The sequence below is a fragment of the Gopherus evgoodei genome, chromosome 3, assembly GCF_007399415.2.
Source record: "Gopherus evgoodei ecotype Sinaloan lineage chromosome 3, rGopEvg1_v1.p, whole genome shotgun sequence".
NCBI classification, from domain to species: domain Eukaryota; kingdom Metazoa; phylum Chordata; order Testudines; family Testudinidae; genus Gopherus; species Gopherus evgoodei.
Window position 1 is genome coordinate 13,192,151 of NC_044324.1, and position 19,349 is coordinate 13,211,499.

The 19,349-nt window shown below is 49.9% G+C and overlaps 1 protein-coding gene across 4 annotated transcripts in view; it reads right to left on the reverse strand.

Moving 5' to 3' along the window:
* Nucleotides 1-2,799: 2,799 nt before the first annotated feature.
* SCARA5 (scavenger receptor class A member 5) overlaps nt 2,800-19,349 on the reverse strand; it is a 187,153-nt gene continuing 170,603 nt past the window's right edge. For all 4 annotated transcript variants that reach the window (XM_030555109.1, XM_030555108.1, XM_030555107.1 and 1 more), the window contains 2 exons: nt 14,719-14,913; nt 2,800-3,529 (listed from right to left, as the gene is read on the reverse strand). In XM_030555109.1, coding sequence (XP_030410969.1) covers nt 3,393-3,529; nt 14,719-14,913 — 332 coding nt within the window. In that variant the 3' untranslated portion in view covers nt 2,800-3,392. The remainder of the gene's footprint in view (nt 3,530-14,718; nt 14,914-19,349) is intronic.

Genomic DNA, 19,349 nt, shown 5'->3' on the forward strand with positions numbered 1-19,349 from the left:
TCTCAGGATTAACAACACTGACCGGAGAACCCTTCTTATTGGCAAACAGAGTGTCTCCGCTGAAGTGCTACGGCGGCACAGGTCTGCCATGGTAGCATTTCAAGTGTACGAAAGCCTTGAGCCATTGGCAAAGGGCAGGCCAAGACCTACCGCCTGGAAGTGAAACCAGACACATTCACATTAGAAATAAGGCATAAATATTTGGCTGTGAGGGTGATCAGCCATTGGAACGACCAACCCAAGGAACTGTGGATCCTCCATCTCTTCTGAGCCAGACTGGCTGCCTCTCTGGGAGATGCTTTCGTCAAACACAAGTTATTCGGCTCAACACAGGAGTCACTGCCTGAAATTTGCTTGCCTGTGATCTACAGGCAGCCAGGTTAGATGATCACATGGGCCCACCTGGTCTGAAACTCTCTGAATTGCTGAATGAAAAGCAGAGCGAAAATTAAAACAAGAAAAAACAACCCACCCACCGGAGCCTTTGGGGGAAGTAACCACGGTGCAGAACATGTAATGGATCATCCAGCACTTCAGAACCATGTTGGCATTTTTATGCCTTACCCTGAAACAAACAGCCCAGGGAACAATCGCTAGCCAGGGGCATTACACTGTCTGGGTCTGTCTTCACCGCAGCTATTACCCGGGCGTTGCCCCTAACCCCGCTCCCATCAGTACACAAAAGCCTCTCACACAGGTTCACTGGTGCTGTCACCCTGGGCTTGCTGGCCCGGCTGGGGGCAGGTGGGTTGGAGCCTTCCAGGCTCAGCCACTCCAGTGCTGGGAGTGCTCTGATGTTGTCCCACAATTCCCCCCGCATGCCCTGAAGGACAGACAAGTTCTCCCATCAATCACTGGGACAAATCGTAGAGCAGCTCAGGACGTGCCCCTCCCAAAGTCCCAGAGCCAGTGAAGACGCTACCTCGGGTAGGGCTTGCAGGGTGGCTGCTAACATCCAGGCTGGGCTAAGAATGTGTCTCATCTTTAGCCTCTCGCCCAGGTTAATCCAATCCACACCTTTATAATGAACCATTCACCACTGGGCTTGGCGTTGGTGGCCTGAGATAGATGGATCAGTCTAGATGATCGGGTGGTTCTGTCTGGCCTGAAACTATCTCTATGATCATTGAATTTAGGATCCATGTCTTACGTCTCTCAATAGCCCCAGGTGTTTTATTTCTCTAGATTATCAGGCAGATTGGAGGCCTGACCCCAAAGCCCCCTGGAGTCAATGAGGGTCTTTCACTGATTTCAGTGGGCTTGGTCTCTGGTTCCATAGTGCATGGCTCTTAGGGAACATTTTGATGTCAGAAGAAGATTCACAGAACTAACATGAGAGGTCACCACAAACCATCCCTCTAGCGGTGAAACGGGCGAGGGGGTTGTGTGTTGTTGTGGTATGTGTGTGTGCGCGTGTGTAAGGGCCCCTCTGAATGTTCCTGGGAGGTGGGTGGCTGTGTTGTGTGAGCATCCAGTGGTATATGTAGCCTCATCATGATGGAACATAAAGATACAGGGTCAAAATCAGTAGCTTCTACTGACAATAGCCATTGAATTACACTGAAGACAGGATGATTCCAGATGCACCGCCCCCTGCAGAACATTACAGAACCTTAATCATGTGTGGTACGTCATCTTGCTCTTACCATCTGATCCCGGCTCACTGCTCTGGGAAAGACAAGATCTGTGCAGTCCTCCCAAAGGGTCAGTGATGTCCTTATGCTTGTGTGCATGCTAGGCCCTTTCCGGAGGATGGAGAATGGGGACTGCAGAGACGCAATGTGTTTACTCATCTACAGCTGGGAGTTTATCGTGAGCCCTTTCACCTATAGGTCGCTGGTTTGAATCTGTCCTCTGTCAGCTATCACCAGAAATTGTTGGCAGCCTACAGGAAAGGAGTGCAGCTGGTCTCTCTCCAGTTCCCACACGGAACCGGTGTCCGTTCCACAAAGACCACCTTCCCAATGGGCATGACTTAACGGTGGGCCCGCCTCACTCCGATTGCTCATCAGAGTCACGGCCGATTTAAAAAACACAGGAGCGACATAAACGTGAATCAGGCACCTTGGGGCAGTCCCAGCAGAGATGCCACGGATGGACCGGGCCATAAAGACAAACTTATACCCCTGGAGTTAGCTGATGTTCCCTCTGACCATGCAGGATAGAGACCAGCCGAGACCACATTGTGCTCAGCTGGAGCAGAGACCATGGCTAAGCTGACCTGAGACAGACGGTCCACGCCTTATTAAGGTGAGCGGTACAAAGGGCTTGGTGCCTTTCTCCATGAGGTCGCTTCCAGGCTGCCTGGCCACTGGCCAGCCGTGCTGTGGCACTTCCCTCCTTTGGGCGGGCACGGGATCCCACGGCAAGGATGAAAGCAGCGTGGCAGCTGCGTTGCAAGCCGGTGAATGGCAGGACCGTGGCACGTAACACTATTAACCTGGGCACCTAATACAGTGGCTTAGTGTGTGTGAGCGTGTCTGCCCCTAGTGGCTGACCACCCCGTTTATAACAGCTTGCTACTTAACCAGGTCATTGAGTCACACCTTTAGCTGAAGCAACTCTGGTATCTTTATGTACGTGGCCACGACTAGCTATAAAAAAATAGAGCACGGTCAGACATTACTGGGTTTAAAGAGACTGATGCAGCCTCTGCACCCACCATGTGTAAGGAGTAAGGAATCCCTCTCAGCAACGGCTTCGCTTGCATTGGCTTTTGTGACTGGCGCCTGGCGACTCCCCGCGGGCCCCAGTCATCTGCCTTCCGCTTTCCAAGTAGTGTGATGTGGGGAAGTCGGGAAGAGTAAAAAGACATTTATTTCTCTGCTAAAATGTTTGAGGACGTATAGGCTGGGGCTGGTTCTCTGGCTTGCTAAGCTAAACAGGAGAATACGTCCCTCTCCAGCCAGCCTAAGTGCAGTTGCTCCTCGTTGTAACTACCTCAGAGTCTTTGCGAGCACACCGGTCTCACAATCCAGTCCTACTAGCCCGCGGCAAGATGATGAGTCTCAGCGGCTGTTAAAATACCCATGTATATTACAGGGCTGGGGAAAGGAGAAGGGGTGGACAAGGATAATGGCTTTGCAGCCTTAACTTTGATCTAGAAGCGAGAGCAAGAGACAGACAAGGCAAGGAGGGGGAAGGCTACAGGAAGTTCTAATATTACCCAGGACGGTGGGGCACATGGGAGAGGAGTCTCAGTAGATCAGAAGACGACAGACTCGGCAGTGAGCCAGGAGGCAAAAGGCACATGCTCAGTCACCCTGGAGCAGGCGGCTGGGCTAAGGATATATGGATGGTTGCTGCAGCATTTCTCAGTGTGTCCCTCTCTCTCGGCACAGCCCCCTCTTGATGGGATAATCTGGCTTCCCGCTGGCGGCTTGTCCTTGAGGTCACTGCGTGAGGCACTTCACTCCAGCGTCCTCGGCGTGGCCGCAGTTGCTCTTCCCCCAGCTGGAGAAGGTGCACTGAAACAGACTGTCCTCTGTGCCTTTGCAGGCGACGTCGTCCATCCAGATCCGCCCTATACCTGGAGAAACATTGGGACAGCAACATTAGCTGCAGTGCTAAGCTGCCTCTAGCGGGCGGCCCCCTTCGGTAACCGCCTGGTCTTATTCCGGGGTAATGCTTAAACCTAGCAGCTTTCCTGCAGCAGCATCACATTGCAGGCGTGCAAAGATCGTCTCACCCACCACTGACAGGCAGCCACCTCTGAGATACCGCTGCAGGGGGGAGAATTAGCAGGTTTGCTTCTTTCTGATGTACTAAGAGAGCCTGGATGGCCTTTTCAAAAGCTGTTTCCTGCTTCCTCTTTAATTTAAGAGCCCGAATGTCCAGAATGTGTTTGTTGGAGGGCTCGCTGACAGCCACAGGGTGGTCTAGATAGTACTTAGCCCTGCCTTGAGTGTAATGGCCTGGACTAGACGACCTCTCAAGGTCCCTTCCAGTCCTAAGATTCTACATGCAATTGGAGCTAGCTAGGCCTTTAGTTAAAAGGGCAGGGCTGGCATGTCTTTAATGAAGAGGGCTTTTCTCTGTAGTGTTTGAGCTACATAAGTGTTAAACAAAATCAAGCAGAAAGCAAAGAGTTTTAATGATCTGAATAAAATTCACTTCCCCTCTGACTTAATCAGCTTTAATTTCCATGCTAGCCTCCCAGATCTCTAGTTATCCACCGAGTTTGCCAGGGGCTGAATTTCTAATGTAAAGAACAGGTAGAATGATCCAACCCCCTTTAATGGATAGTAGTTAAGATGGTTCATTCCCTCTGAAGCATCTGGCACTGGCCACTGTCAGCAGACAGGGCACTGGGCTAGATGGACCTTTGGTCTGACCCAATCTGACTGTTCTTATGTTCTTATTTTATTTGAAGGGCAAAAATGAGACCTTTCTGGCCTTCATCATCCATCCTAAAGAAGCAAAAAAAGCCCATGTCTTCCCCCTTTCCATTTCATAGGTTCACAGGAACATAGGCTTTACCAGATTGGATCAGACTAGGGTCCATCTAGTGCCATGTCCCATCTCTGACAGTGATGGCACCAGAAGCTTCAGGATAAAGAGCAAGAAATCCTGCAGAAGGCAAATGTGGAATAACCTTTCCCCTGTGAAGATCTCATCCTAATCCCTAATAGCGACTGGCATAAACCCTGAAGCATGAGGTTTTATATCCCTTCCAAAATGTTGCTAGCATTAACTAGGATAGCTCGGAATAGTCTTGTAACCTATTAAATGTCCAGTTTCTGTTTGCGTCTTGCTCAACATTCAACTGTGGGCCTCAATAACATATCCAGTGGCAGTGAGTTCCACAGTCCAATTACGAGCTATGTGAAACTCTAAGATGCAAACCATACTGGAGCTGTGCTTAAACTCAAATTTTTCTAACTCTGAGAGTAAATCTACTGATGAGACCAAGACACAAAACTCTGCTGTAAGGGAATCGGATCCAGGGTTTTATGTTGGCCAGTTCTCAAGAAATGACCCGACTATGATCTGATTCCTCACAGAATTCAGAGGTGTTCAGATCTGGCATTGTGCCCATAGCCCATTTCTCATTAAAACCAGGAGGATGAATTCAGCATCTTTGGGCACAGAGAGAATCCCAGAGAGGCTAGGCTAGGCTAGGCTAGGCTCTCTCCTGTCAGGGTTAAACACTCCTGCCTTGGTTGGTAACGAGATCATAAGAATGGCCATACTAGGTCAGACCAAAGGTCCATCTAGCCCAGTATCCTGTCTGCTGATTGTGGCCCAATGCCAGGTGCCCCAGAGGGAATGAACAGGACAGGGAATCATCAAGTGATCCACCCCCCATCACCCGTTCCCAGCTTCTGGCAAACAGAGGCTAGGGACACCATCCCTGCCCATCCTGGCTAATAGCCATTGATAGTCCTATCCTCCATGAATTTATCTAGCTCTTTTTGGAAACCTGTTATAGTCTTGGCCTTCACAACATCCTTTGGCAAGGAGTTCCACAGATTGACTTTTCTTTGTTTTAAACCTGCTGCCTATTCATTTCATTTGGTGACCCCTAGTTCTTGTGTTATGAGTAGTAAATAACACTTCCTTATTTATTTTCTCCACACCAGTCATGATTTTATAGACCTCCATATTATCGCCCCTTAGTCATCTCTTTTCCAATCTGAAAAGTCCCAGTTTTATTAATCTCTCCTCATATGGAAGCTGTTCCATACCCCTCATCATTTTTATTGCCCTTTTTTGAACCTTTTCCAATTCCAATATATCTTTTTTGAAATGGGGAGACCACATCTGCACGTAATATTCAAGATGTGGGTGTACCATGGATTTATATAGAGGCAACGTGATATTTTCTGTCTTATTATCTATCCCTTTCTTGATGATTCCCAACATTCTGTTTGCTTTTTTGACAGGCGCTGCACATTGAGTGGATGTTTGCAGAGAACTATCCACAGTGATGCCAAGATCTCTTTCTTGACTGGAATGGAATGGTGGGGTGGGGGGTCCCACAGCCAACTGTTCCTTTTAGCTTGTATGGGTCAGGGCCTCTTGGCCCCCCCGTTCCTGGGAACAGGGCTGGGCGGTATCAGAGGCAGCCTGATGATGAGCCGCATACTGCGCGGCAGGATCTGATTACAGAGCAGAGAGATCAAAATCACATTGGCGTCCCGCATGGTTAAACGCAGTGGAGTGACCGTTGCCTGTGCTCATTCGCTTCTCTGTTACAGGCTGGAGATGCCCAAGTCCAGACGAAGGCTGGGGATGTTCAGACACAGGCCTAGACTTTGCTGCTGGGACCCATAGTCAAATACTGAAAATAATAGGTGCAAACTGGTGCAGTGGGCATAGCCTAGGGAGCGTGAAATCGGTGGGGGAATAAATAGACCATTCTGCCCTGTGCACATGCTGGCTTAGCACATGTGTGCATGTCTCCCTCTGGTGGCTGGTCCCAGAGACTACAGCAGCCTGACACAGCTAAAGGAATTAGCTTTGGTCTCTTGGCACCTAAGAACAGACATTTCCTGGCATGAAGCCCGGAGATGACAGCACCACAAGGAGAAGCACCCATGCCCATTGCTGGCTGCCCAGTATGGAGCACGAGACACAGAGCTCAGGCCAAGCTCTTCGTACGGCGCAGGGCAGGAGGGTGTGTACATGCCGTATTCAGCAAGCAGGTGTCTCCTCAGAGAGGAGACCGCTGGTCTTTAGTTAGGGCTTCTGGAAAAAAATGAGAGTCATTTCTCTCTTGGCCCAGCCGTTAGCTCAGAGGAACTGGCTTGCACAGGGATGTTAACCTGCCTCGCAAGGCCTCCGTGTTTGTCATTCTGTTTGCGATGCCCCGTGACCCCCATAAGAGAGACTGAGAAGGAGCCATCTCGCCCTGAGCCCCAGCTTCTCCCAGAGCTGGCGGGGTGGAGTCCTACGCGCAGATCGCACAGCCCCGAGAGCTGGCAGGTCCGACCAGCACATGAGCATGGGCCAAGGGGGCGCTGGCTGCAGGGGAGCGGTGCTGAGGGCACAGCTATGGAGACAGTGGACGGTCTGGTGTTATAAGGAACATCTACACAGCAAGTGGCAGCACGCCTCCAAATCTGGCTCAACAGGCTGAGGCCCATGCTCCTGTGCTAAAAATAGCTGCAGAGACTGTGCTTTGAAGTTGCAATTTGGGTGGCAGCTCGGGCTGTGAGGCCTAGGAAGGGGAGCTCTTCAGAGCCCACGACACATCTCAAACCACGACAACTGTTAAAGAAGTATGGGCTGGATGATTGGACTATAAGATGGATAGAAAGCTGGTTAGATCGTCAGGCTCAGTGGGTAGTGATCAATGGCTCCATGTCTAGTTGGCAGCCGGTATCGAGCGGAGTGCCCCAAGGGTCGGTCCTGGGACCAGTTTTGTTCAATATCTTCAGTAATGATCTGGAGGATGGCGTGGACTGCTCTCTCAGCAAGTTTGCAGATGACACTAAACTGGGAGGAGTGGTAGATACGCTGGAGGGTCGGGATAGGATACAGAGGGACCTAGATAAATTAGAAGACTGGGCCAAAAGAAACCTGATGAGGTTCAACAAAGACAAGTGCAGTGTCCTGCACTTAGGATGGAAGAATCCCATGCACTGCTACAGACTAGGGACCAAGTGGCTGGGCAGCAGTTCTGCAGAAAAGGACCTAGGGGTTACAGTGGACGAGAAGCTGGATATGAGTCAGCAGTGTGCCCTTGTTGCCAAGAAGGCTAATGGCATTTTTGGGCTGTATAAGTAGGGACATTAACAGCAGATCGAGGGACGTGATCATTCCCCTCTATTTGACATTGGCAATGCCTCATCTGGAGTACTGTGTCCAGTTTGGGGCCCCACACTATAGGAAGGATGTGAAAAATTGGAAAGAGTCCAGTGGAAGGCAACAAAAATGCCAGCTGGAGCACATGACTTATGAGGAGAGGCTGAAGGAACTGGGATTGTTTAGTCTGCAGAAGAGAAGAGTGAGGGGGGATTTGATAGCAGCTTTCCCCTACCTGAAAGGGGGTTCCAAAGAGGATGGATCTAGATGGATGGATGGATCTGCTCAGTGGTAGCAGATGACAGAACAAGGAGTAATGGTCTCCAGTTGCAGTGGGGGAGGTTTAGGTTGGATATTAGGAAGAACTTTTTCACTAGGAGGCTGGTGAAGCACTGGAATGGGTTCCCTAGGGAGGTAGTGGAATCTGCTTCCTTAGAGGCTTTTAAGGTCATGCTTGACAAAGCCCTGGCTGAGATGATTTAGTTGGGGATTGGTCCTGCTTTGAGCAGGGGGTTGGACTAGATGACCTCCTGAGGTCCCTTCCAACCTTGAGATTCTATGATTCTATCTATGATCTGGAGTCCCCAGCAGTCTAAAAAGGCTCTCCCTTGGCGGACAGCGCAGAGACCTGGTGTTGGGACCATCTCCTATCCACCCCCAGAGCGGAATCCATTGAACCAAATTGGTATGGTGATAATGTTAAAACATTTCATTGCTGTCAGGTAAAAACGGTTCATTTGGACTTGGACGTTCTGTCTATTATTTTTTTTACTTTTATATGAGTATCCTATGAGCTTTAATAATATTAGCCGCTATGGCGTACGTTATGTTGGATATGATCGTATATGATGCAATGGAGAAATGGTCTGAGGTAAACAGGATGAAGTTCAATAAAGATAAATGCAAAGTGCTCCACTTAGGAAGGAACAATCAGTTTCACACATACAGAATGGGAAGAGACTGTCTAGGAAGGAGTATGGCAGAAAGAGATCTAGGGGTCATAGTAGACCACAAGCTTAATATGAGTCAACAGTGTGATACTGTTGCAAAAAAAGCAAACGTGATTCTGGGATGCATTAACAGGTGTGTTGTAAACAAGACGCGAGAAGTCATTCTTCTGCTTTACTCTGCGCTGGTCAGGCCTCAGCTGGAGTATTGTGTCCAGTTCTGGGCACCGCATTTCAAGAAAGATGTGGAGAAATTGGAGAGGGTCCAGAGAAGAGCAATGAGAATGATTAAAGGTCTTGAGAACATGACCTATGAAGGAAGGCTGAAGGAATTGGGTTTGTTTAGTTTGGAAAAGAGAAGACTGAGAGGGGACATGATAGCAGTTTTCAGGTATCTAAAAGGGTGTCATCAGGAGGAGGGAGAAAACTTGTTCCCCTTAGCCTCCAATGATAGAACAAGAAGCAATGGGCTTAAACTGCAGCAAGGGAGATTTAGGTTGGACATTAGGAAAAAGTTCCTAACTGTCAGGGTAGTTAAACACTGGAATAGATTGCCTAGGGAAGTTGTGGAATCTCCATCTCTGGAGATATTTAAGAGTAGGTTAGATAAATGTCTATCAGGGATGGTCTAGACAATATTTGGTCCTGCCATGAGGGCAGGGGACTGGACTCGATGACCTCTCGAGGTCCCTTCCAGTCCTAGAGTCTATGAATCTATGAATCTATGTCTTGATGTTTCTGAAACTGACAGTCCACTTTGTGAATAATTTGGACATTTTGATTTTTCATCCCAACTCAAAAGAAAAACAAATTCCAAATGTCTGGATTTCCCAGGGGATTGAAAATCCATTGCCCGTACAGTTCTGCTAAAGTGTCAGACTCAGATTCAGCCTGACGGCACAGAAAGGCACAAAGCCGGTCTGGCACATTGCCTCCTGGTGGATACCTCCCCAGGGGAGCAGCTCCATCTGCCAGGAATCCATGCTCCGTCCTTCCTTGTTGTGATTGGCTCTTGCTGTCTTTGTTCTTCTTGTAGATTTACCTCCCTCCTTTTAAGTGTGTTTCTACTCGGAAAAGTGACTGGAGCATCCACAGGGACAAATCGGTGGGTGCGTCCCCCCCGCTCCAGCTCATCTCTGCCTCCGCTCTGCCTCCACCTCTGCGACCCGCTTCTCCCCCTAGCTCCCAGCGCTTCGCAGTGGCAAGCACTGGGGGGGGGGCAGGAAGGAGGGGGAACGTGGTGCACTTGGGGAAGAGGTGGGGCCAGGGTGGGGATTTGGGGAAGGAGTCCAATGGGGCAGGGAGGGGGGTGGAGTTGGGGCAGGAACTTTGCGGAAAGGGCTGGAATGGGGGCAGGGCAGGGATGGGAGGGGCGGGGCAGGGGTGGAGTCGAGGTGGGGCCGGGGGGGGATTGAGCACCCACTGGCACCCGGAAAAGTTGGTGCCTATGAGCCCATTGATTGCAGGGGGCAGAAGGGCCCAATCCAAAACCCATGGATTGGTTCCCAGACTTTGGCTCAGGCCCTAAGGAGCTACTCTAAGTGAGTAAGAGTAGCAGAATCAGGCCCTCAGTGCTAAGCTTTTACTCTGTTTTATGCCCACTCGCCCTGCAGAAGAGCAAGCTGCATTCTTTCCTGTCCCGCGTGTCATCAAGCCACTTGATAACTGAGTCTTTATTGTGGACTCTTTCCAGCTTGACTCTCAGATCCCAGGCCGCGTTTGCAGGGCTGGCAGTGAACGGGTCTGTACTTGGAAATGGAGCAGGTTTGATCTGGGGAACATGGAGACGCCAGAAAGACGGGCCTCTCCAATGCCATATCCATATAGTCACTTAACAGAGGAGAAACACACATCAAGGAAGGTAAATTCAGCCACCTCAGCAGAAGGACGCTGCCTCTTTAAGTGGCAAGTACGGTCTCTGACAATGGAGGCTGTTCAAGACAAACCCGCTAAGTCACGAAATGTTTGGACAGCCTCAGTGGGGTATTTCCTAGAATTAGGGGGCCAGGATGTGACTGTTCTTTTATTAAAACAGATCGGGGAAAACTTCCTCTGCTTTCTTTGCCATTGTTTTAGTCTCCCCCCCAAGAGGGAAGGGCAGCTGATAAAACCCTTCTACGAAAGGAAATGGATGGCATTAACGGGAGAGATGAGTTTGCTTTGGCCACGAAATCACCTCTGGGCTAAAACAACAGCTGGCCGGCAAGCGAGCTGGCCTTCCCCTCCGCATGGGTTTTGGGGCTTTACGATCGCGTCAAGAGGAAAAATTCCCTACGTGCCACAATAAATCACCATGAGTTTTGCCAGATGTTCGGGATTAGCTCGCTGCAGCTCGATTTGATAAATGGCGATAGGCTGGGGCGCTTTGCTAGGGGGAAGCTACAGGTGTGTGTGTGGGGGGAAAGGATGGCAAAAACAAGATGAATTGAGGTCCACTGGCCTGCATGCATCCTTGGGGGGGAAAGGGGGAGGAAGTAGGAGCTCCTGTGCTTTCATCCCATGACTTGTTCTGTCACCTTGCATAGGTCCCAGGTGTTCTGATTTCAATGGGAGTCAGAGGTCAATACCTTTCTTCCCTGGAAAATGGGGATAATGTTATTTACCTCTCTCCCCAGGGTGTTCCGGGGTTGGCGAAATCCTGCCATCATCTACTGGCTTTGTGCATGGGACACTTTCTGTATTCTCCCTCCGTTGGCCGCGCCCTCACACATAAAGAGACACAGGCCTGAGGCTGGAGAGAGTTACTGATGGAAGGAATCCAGAGGCACATTTCAGTTCCCTAAGTGGATAATTTTTTAACGTCCCTTATTTTGGGCCTTTGGCACAGACTATGCCTGCATATAGGCCTGGGTCGGTTGGAAGCGATGACCAGGGGCCGGACATACCCTTCGTGGGTCAAACCCTCCACTTCCAAAGTTGGTGGAAAAACTTGCCCTGACTTCAGCGGGCTTTAGATCCAGCCCATGGGCCAGACCTCAGGCTGTGGAAAACAAGCCCAGAACTCAATATTATTATAGCAGTAGCACCTACAGGCTCCAGCTAAGATCAAGGCCCCTCCCCCCCATACCCCGCAAGTCACGGCAGTCCTTGTCCTAAATGGTTTACAATCTAAATAGGCACGGTAGAAAGTGACTCACCCAAGGTCACGTAACAGGTCAGTGGCAGAGGCAGGAAAGGAGGCCGTGTCTTGGGAGGTTCAGCCCAGTGCTCTACCCATTGGAAAACGCTGCCTCTCTGTGTACTTTCCCCTCTGTTTCACCTCATTCGTTTCAGTGTCTGCTGAAAGCACCACAGGCCAAGCGCTCCCTGCAATCTAACTTCCCACTTCTGCTGGGGGTCTGAACAGCTAACTGGCTCTCGGATCTCACTCTGGCCAAAACACTGACACAGGAGACGGTCGCGTGGCTGGCTCCCTCCAAACCAGGGCTGTGTGTTCGCCAGCGGGCGAGCCCCAGCTGTTTATTGTTCCTGCTGGAAACCATTTCATGGCCTTTGTCTGTGCCAGGCCAGAGGCACACTCGACTGGTCAAGAGACGGGGCGCCAGCCAGGAAGCAAGATGAGCTGGAGCTGCACACCTGTGTGTGTGTGTGTGTGCTGGAGTTATGGGGCTGTGCATAAGGGGCAGCTGTGTCTATACACGTTTGTGTGTATGGGAGCTGATGGTGCTTGAGTATGTGTGTATAGGCAGGTTGTGGAATCCCCGTCACTGAGCAGTTTTTAAGAAGAGGCATGAGGAACCCCTGTCAGGGATGGTCTGGGTTCACTTGGTCCTGCCTCAGTCCTTTCCATTTCTGTGGTATTAGGAGCAGAGTCTGTGTACGTGTGTGGCAGGGGTTGTGTGTAGATGGGGTTGTGCCGGTGGGTCCGGGGGTAACTGTGTATATGGGCTGTGTGTATGTTGGGGTAGTTTGGGTAGGGGTGCAAAAGGTGTCATGTTTGGAGTGGATGTGGGAGTACGGAGCTTGTATGCCTAGCAGCATGAGCGTTAGCGCGGTTTGTGGGAGAGGAAGTGTTGCCCACTGGTTAGGGCACCAGCTGGGAACCTAGGTTCAAGTCCTGGTGCGCCTCAGTTTCCCCATCCATCCAACGTGGATAATAGCACTGCCCTGGCTCACAAGGGTGGGCGGGGCTGAAAGGCCCCTGCACTGAGCAGTAGGAGAGTTGGATAAAATGGGATGTGGATCAAAACCATCCCAAGTCTGAGTTTTGTGATTCACTGGCAAAGCGTTGCAAAATTAAACTGCCCTCTGGTTTTGTCCATCTCTGGAGCAGTGGTTTACGGATCCAGAAATGAGTATTTCAATATTTAGAACATAAGAACGGCCACACTGGGTCAGACCAAAGGTTCATCTAGCCCAGTATCCTGTCTACCGACAGTGGCCAATGCCAGGTGCCCCAAAGGGAGTGAACCTAACAGGCAATGATCAAGTGATCTCTCTCCTACCATCCATCTCCATCCTCTGACAAACAGAGACTAGGGACACCATTCCTTACCCATCCTGGCTAATAGCCATTAATGGACTTAACCTCCATGAATTCATCCAGTTCTCTTTTAAACGCTGTTATAGTCCTAGCCTTCACAACCTCCTCAGGCAAGGAGTTCCACAAGTTGTCTGTGTGCTGCGTGAAGAAGAACTTCCTTTCATTTGTTTTAAACCTGCTGCCTATTTCCTTCGGACTATATTCTGCTTCTGCTCCAGATAAATGGGCAGGGTTTGTGGCTGGGTCTCCGTGTATGGTAAAGGCTCTTAGAACATACGAATCCTATGAGCAGTAGGCTCTGTGTGGTTAGGCCTGACCGCTCTACGGCAGAAGGTGGTGATTTTCAGAGGCATCCGTGGGAGTTTGATAGCCCATGTGCACTGAGACATATTCATTTGGAAGCAGGCACCCACCTCCTCTGGGATCCACTGAAAATCCCAGTGCAAGTGTCCCTCCTGCAAAGGGTCCTAAGGAGCCACAGTGGCACAACAGAGGGCTTGCTCCACAGAGACCATCTGAACATCAATACATCAGTCCCGGAGGGGGCTGATCGCAAATCAAGAGCTCCCGCGAGAATCCCAGTCAATCACACACCAGTCCAGCCAGGGCAGGCCACTGAGAGCTGGCACCAGCCTAACTAATATTTCCTCTCCCAAACCGACTGATTTATGGGGTGCAAAAACCCGCTAAGCAGGAGGGTACGTATGGCTCATTCCTGCTAATGATCTATGTTGTTTTATCTTGCTGAGCTGGAGGTTTCGGTGACAAAGGCTGGGAAGCAAGAAGGGGAAGCAGCAGCCAGTATCAGCTTTTGGAGCTGGGAATGTCCCCAGAGCACTGTTTCCAGGGCAGAGTCTTTCGACAAGCAGGGTTGGGGTGTATGCGTGAGAGAAAAGCAAGCGCCGGGGAAAGGGCTGGGCTGGAGAAGAGCCAGGGATCTGTTTTCACACAATCCTTCAGGCAAACGTCAAAATATTTGCAGACACCCAAGGCCGGGGGCGAGGAAGGAGCGGGAGCCAACCCAACAAGACAACAGTTCAGACCACCAGAGCATCCTGTGTCCCTCTGGCAGGGGAGTCGTCAATGCTCGGCAGGGTTTATTTGGAGACAGGTTTGGTTTATTTTCTCTGCTGCTTCTCTGTGCATTTCCTCCTGTGTCTGGGAGATCTTGGTTGGCACATGGCCTCCCAGCTCGGGCATAGCAAAGCAAAGTAGCCTAGGGACTGAACGGATCAGGAGATTGGGGGGGTAGAGGGGAGCCTTTAAGCTGCCACTGGGAGTCTGGAGTGACTGAAAATTGGGCTGTTTCATTGCCTCTGCGTGGTGAGCGAAGGAGCGAAGCAGCTCATAACCCCCACTGTCACTGGCAGCCTCGGTAGAGAAGCCAAGGGCTGAATTGGCCGTGGAGATCAAACTCCCCTTAGCGATGGTGGCTGCCGGTCAGGGTGAGGGACGCTGGCAGGGCCTGGTATCTGCCCCCAGCCTCTAGCTGAGGAGAGGAAGCCTCCAGGCTGGGTGGTGGTCAATTTGCCATCTTACCTTGCCCGAACCTGGCCATCCTGTACACCTCCTCAGCGCCTCGGAAACCCAGCATCCTGCAGGCCACGTCCCCGTCCTTTTTGTCCCAGCTGTCGTCGCACACTGTCCCCCAGTGCCGGTCATGGAACACCTCCACCCGCCCCTCGTGGGGGACGGAGCCGTTCACCAGCCGGACCAGCCCCTCCTCGGCAGCAGCTGTCAGGAGGAGAGACACACAGAGCAGATGGTGAGCGTCTCCTGCAGGGCCATCCCTCCCTACAGAGAGTGCCAGGAGATCCTCCAAGCACCGATCTCAACCTCCCCCCCTTTTCTTACCTGCCCCAGACCAGCACACCCCCGTCCTTCCAGCCCCCTGAGCTTACAGCGCCTACAGTACCAAGTACATCGTCTGGCACAGCCTCCACTGGGGAACCAGAGCCTGCTCCTATCAGCTGGATCCTTCTCCCACTCAACTCAATGGCCTTGACCTCCGCGGTGCATCCGTCTGGCTCTTTGTCATCAATCAAGAGTGGAATGTCGGCTCCACTGAAGTCAAAGGCAGAACTTCCAACCACTTTAATGGGGTCGGGATTTAACCCCTTGCAGGTCTTTCCCCTTCTTTGATCCCCCCTCCTCCCTGCCTCCCCTCCTTTCCTCTCCACTCCCATCGGATATGACCTTCCTTCTCTTTCGGGAGTGGAGAAGCCTGGGGCAACTGCAGCCTATTTGGCTGGGGAAGGACTGAGGAACACAGCAGAGAAATCAGGCCAAAGAGGAGACACTCTTAAGCTAAGCCTCCTGCACCACTAAGATAAGCTGAAATAAACACCCCCCAAATCCCATTATCTGGGGTTAGAAATTAATTGTATCTGGATGACAGAAAAGAGGCTCCAGCCTGCTGGATTTGCTCTGTGACTCTCATCTGCACTTGATTCTGAGGATGCAATTAGTGGACCCCGGAAAGAAGGAAAGGGAGATTGGTTTTTTTCTTTTAAATCACAGCTGGTTAGTTTTTTTCATTTGAAACCTTCTTTTTTTCCATGTAGACAGCTTTGTCAAAATGGAAATGCTGACAGTGTTGAGGTTTTTGGCTGAAAAAGCGATTTCTTTTTTTTTTAAAGTCATTTTTCAGCCAAAAACAATTTCAGATTCCAAAAGTTTTCAGTAAGACTTGACAATTTTGTCCAACTGGCCTACTTATTTTGGTTTTTCTGTCGCAAGAAACCCCTGAAAAATATGCAAAAAAAATGTTCAATTTTCCAAAATTAATTTTTGTTCAGTTTCCAAGTTTTCAATGAAAATCTGGGGGAAAAAATGTAGAAACAATTAGATGAAAGCACTCAGGAGTATTTAGTTTTCATCAGTTTTTTTCAAAGGAAAACAGTTCCCAGCCTGCTCTAATCTGCCTGGCTACACAACCCTCACTCATGCAATGGCTCCCTCATGCGGCTGGGCCACAGCGAGGTTACTGAACCGGCCAATGGCTTTACACTAACACAGCTGGCTCTTTTAGCTCTGCTATTAAAGACTCGTGATTTTTGATCCAGTGATCCTAGGTTGTATCCCTAATGCAGATAACCCATGCAAGGGCGTTGTGTTAAACTGCCACATTTCCGCTAATGTAAACCTCGTAGGCCAATGATACTCAAACCTCAGTGGTTCAGGAGCCAAATTAGCGATCAGCATTACCCAAAAGAGCCACAGTTGGATTAATCCATTGTTTCATTTACTGTAGTACTAGACAGTCATATTTAAACAGCATGACAGGGAAATAGTTTGTTTATATATATATTATTCTCACAGCAAAAGGACTGATCAAGTACTATTATTTTATCAACTACAATTGGCCAATAACATAGTAAAAACCTCCTGGTTAGTTAATAACCTAGACTGCTTAATAATTAAATCACACTGTGTTTTAATAGCATGTGCTGCAAAGAGCCGCGGGACGCACATTAAGAGCCACTTGTGGTTCGCGAGCCGCAGTCGGCGTATCACTGAGGTAGGCAGTGAAGGGGCTCCCAGGACCAAACAGGTGGCCCTGGCCTTAAGCGACCATTTTAAAGTAGCCCCAAAGGTTCCAACCCCAATTTGTTTGACACCTCATTAAGATCCACCTGAAGGCTCCACCTTTTTGCGGGGCCCTTGGGGTGTGGCTTAAGGCATGTTTCACTGTAAAGCACCATTGTGAGGAGGCAGAAGAGGGGAACTGGCACAGGGATTGCTGCCTTAGCATTACATCCCGGTCACGTAGTGAATCCGAGCGCACGCGGTAGAGAGGCATAAGAATTGGCAATGCAGGGTTGGCTGGGGCTTGTGCTAAAGCCGGTGGTGGTTTTGCACTCCTGGGTTTGTACCCTTTCCGTTGTCACTTTGAGTTGACCCCACAAGAACCAAGAGAACGCATTTGACCAAGCCAGAGAGGATCCATACCTGACGACAGTGGGGAGGGGGGTACAGGGTGAGGGCAGCTGCTTCAGCAGATGTTACCTAGCATGCTCAGTACAAGCCAAGCAGCAAATCTGGGCTGGGGTGGGGTACGTGACCCCACGTATCCGCTCACATGGCGTCTCTGGACAGAACCATGTTTCACCTGGTTTTGCACTAAAACAATCATCTCCACCTGGTTTTGACGCGAGACCATCGACTGACTCCAGGGTCCACTGGAAACTGGGCTCAAATTCACTCAAATTAAGAATCTCTGAGAACCTTTTGCTAGACCTGGGCTGAGTTTCAGGTATGTAATGATGCCGGGAAACAGGGAAGTTTCAATATGGCTTTCGATTCCATTGCAAACACCTCATCTTGCTGGAAATGTAGAAGGACACAGTCTCCAATTTCTGATAGGCTCAGCGGGGTTGGGATCTGACTGGAAGCTCACTAGAAGTCGGGGGGGGGCACGGGCGTCTGAACCATGGACCTGCCCTCGCTCAGCCCCTCCCTTTGCGGCTCCGCTCCCACTTGCTTCTCTCTGCCCCCTCACCCCATCACTTGCCCTTAAGGCTGGTAAAAAGTGATGGGACCATGGCCCCCTGACCCACCCCTCTCCCCGTTCCAGCACCCTTGGATCTGACCATTTGGAAATGTCCAAATTACACTAGTTGCTCTGTCTCAATATAAAGGGTACATAATAATGTTATTGTGTGGCACAGATATTTCATTGGTCTGAGTGCGGGATGGCAACATTAACTGGACATTTGGTCTGAATTCAACAGATGAAAGTCAGTATAGATCCGCGCCAACGTACTTCACCTAGGAAGGAAAAAATAATCAAATGCACAACCACAAAATGGGGAATAACTGGCTAGGTGGTAGAACTGCTGAAGAGGATCCGGGAATATAGTGGATCAGAAAATGAATATAAGTCAATGTGATGCAGCTGAAAAAAATAGGCTAATATCCTGGAGTGTATGAACAGAAGTGGTGTGTGTCAGACACGGGAGGTAATTATCCCACTCTGCTTAGCACTGGGGAGGGCTCAGCTGGGTACTGTGTCCCGTTCTGGGTGCTGCACTTTAGGAAAGAAGTGGACAAATTGGAGAGATTCCGGAGGAGAGCAACAAAAATGAGCAAAGGTTTAGAAAACCTGATCTGGGAGGAGAGATTGAAAAAAACCTGGGCCTGTTTAGTCTTGAGAAAAGAAGACTTGAGGGGGGACCTGATAATCATCTGCACATATGTGAATAACTATTATAAAGATGGTGATCAGTTGTTCTCCATGGCCACTGAAGGTAGGGCTTAATCTGCAGCAAGGGACATTTAGATACTAGGGAAAATGCTTTCGCTCTGAGGGGAGTTAAGCTCTGGAACAGGTGTCCAAGGGAGGTTGTGGAATTGTCACCACTGGAGATTTTTAAGAACAGACGGGACAAACACCTGTCATCGATGGTCTAGGTTTACTTGGTCCTGCCTCAGCACAGGGAGCTGGACTCGATGACCTCTCGAGGTCCCTTTCAGCCCGACATTTCTCTGATTACTCATGAGTGGAGAAGCCACAAGTGAATTATGCAAATCATCCCAAAGGTGTACTGGTGAACAGTCTTTTGCAATTGGGTATGGGATTCTTTATCACTTCCTGCCCTAAATTGCCTTGCATAGCTAAACAGCTGCTGCGTTCCACTCCAGAGATGGTGGCATTTTGGGACTGGGTGAAGTGACTCTTCTGTATCCAACAGTTCGTTGTTATTGTGATCATAGTTTAAAGTTTCCAGGTAATTGGCTCAATCCAGTCCAAATTTGGTATCCCATTCAACACTCATTTACCTTGTTAGCAAACAAATCCAGATTCCCAACTCCCTGATCCAAATGGGCTCACCGCTTTAAACGAGCAGCAGCAGATTGTGCCAGAGAAACCCAAGATACAAACATTCTGAACACTCCCCTTTGGCCTAAACCTCCGCGTCTCAGGCTGAGACTGGAAGCGACGTGTCAGGAACTTCCAGACTCCAAAGCCATATTCCCATGTGGTCCGTGAACCCTACCCATTAAGCTGTAACAGAATGCTAAACTGTATTATATAGCTCAGCCACTAGGAGAGGCTGTGTATAAAAGACCTTATTTAAACTAACTTCAGCCATATCTGGCAGCGCATTAAAGGATGATGATGAACACATCTGGTGTGTATAAGCAAGCTCTGCAGCCAGCCCTTACCT